This window comes from Penaeus monodon, chromosome 27 (assembly GCF_015228065.2).
Source record: "Penaeus monodon isolate SGIC_2016 chromosome 27, NSTDA_Pmon_1, whole genome shotgun sequence".
Classification (NCBI taxonomy): Eukaryota; Metazoa; Arthropoda; class Malacostraca; order Decapoda; family Penaeidae; genus Penaeus; species Penaeus monodon.
The window spans coordinates 10264110-10264552 of NC_051412.1; the positions used below are offsets into that span (position 1 = coordinate 10264110).

Sequence of the window (443 nt, forward strand, 5' to 3'; positions counted from 1 at the left end):
CCTCCCCCAACAATCCCTAACTGCACAAGTATTGGATACAGTGAGCTGGACACTATTTTCTCAGGAAGTATTCTGACCTCTTATCATATAGTCTATGACTGAACCAAAGCATGACTATAAGGCTAATTAGAAAACAAAAGACCTATCCCAAGTTTTTATTTTCTTCTTGACAAAAAAGATGCTTAAGATTCTCAAGATAATATAGAATGATAAATAAGCCTACGACTAAAATACATACCAAAATAATATTACCATTAATCTCTGTATTCACTATCAGTGTCCTCAAAATCTTCCTCGTCCTCTATCCCAAGATCATCAAAATCATCAAGGAAATCATTCTCTTCCATAGCTGCTTTAAGCATTTCAATTTTTTCACGAGCATTCTTAAAATACTCTTCTATTGATATCTCCTTACTATCATTCTTGCTATTTATGGCTTCAGT

The 443-nt window shown here is 33.6% G+C and overlaps 1 protein-coding gene across 1 annotated transcript in view; it reads right to left on the reverse strand.

The window, feature by feature from the left end:
• Positions 1-139: 139 nt before the first annotated feature.
• Positions 140-443, reverse strand: part of LOC119590351 (uncharacterized protein C9orf85 homolog) — a gene marked incomplete at its 5' end in the record, with an annotated part of 961 nt that continues 657 nt past the window's right edge. The window contains 1 exon segment of the mRNA XM_037939022.1: positions 140-443. Within this exon segment, the coding sequence (XP_037794950.1) occupies positions 255-443 (189 nt within the window).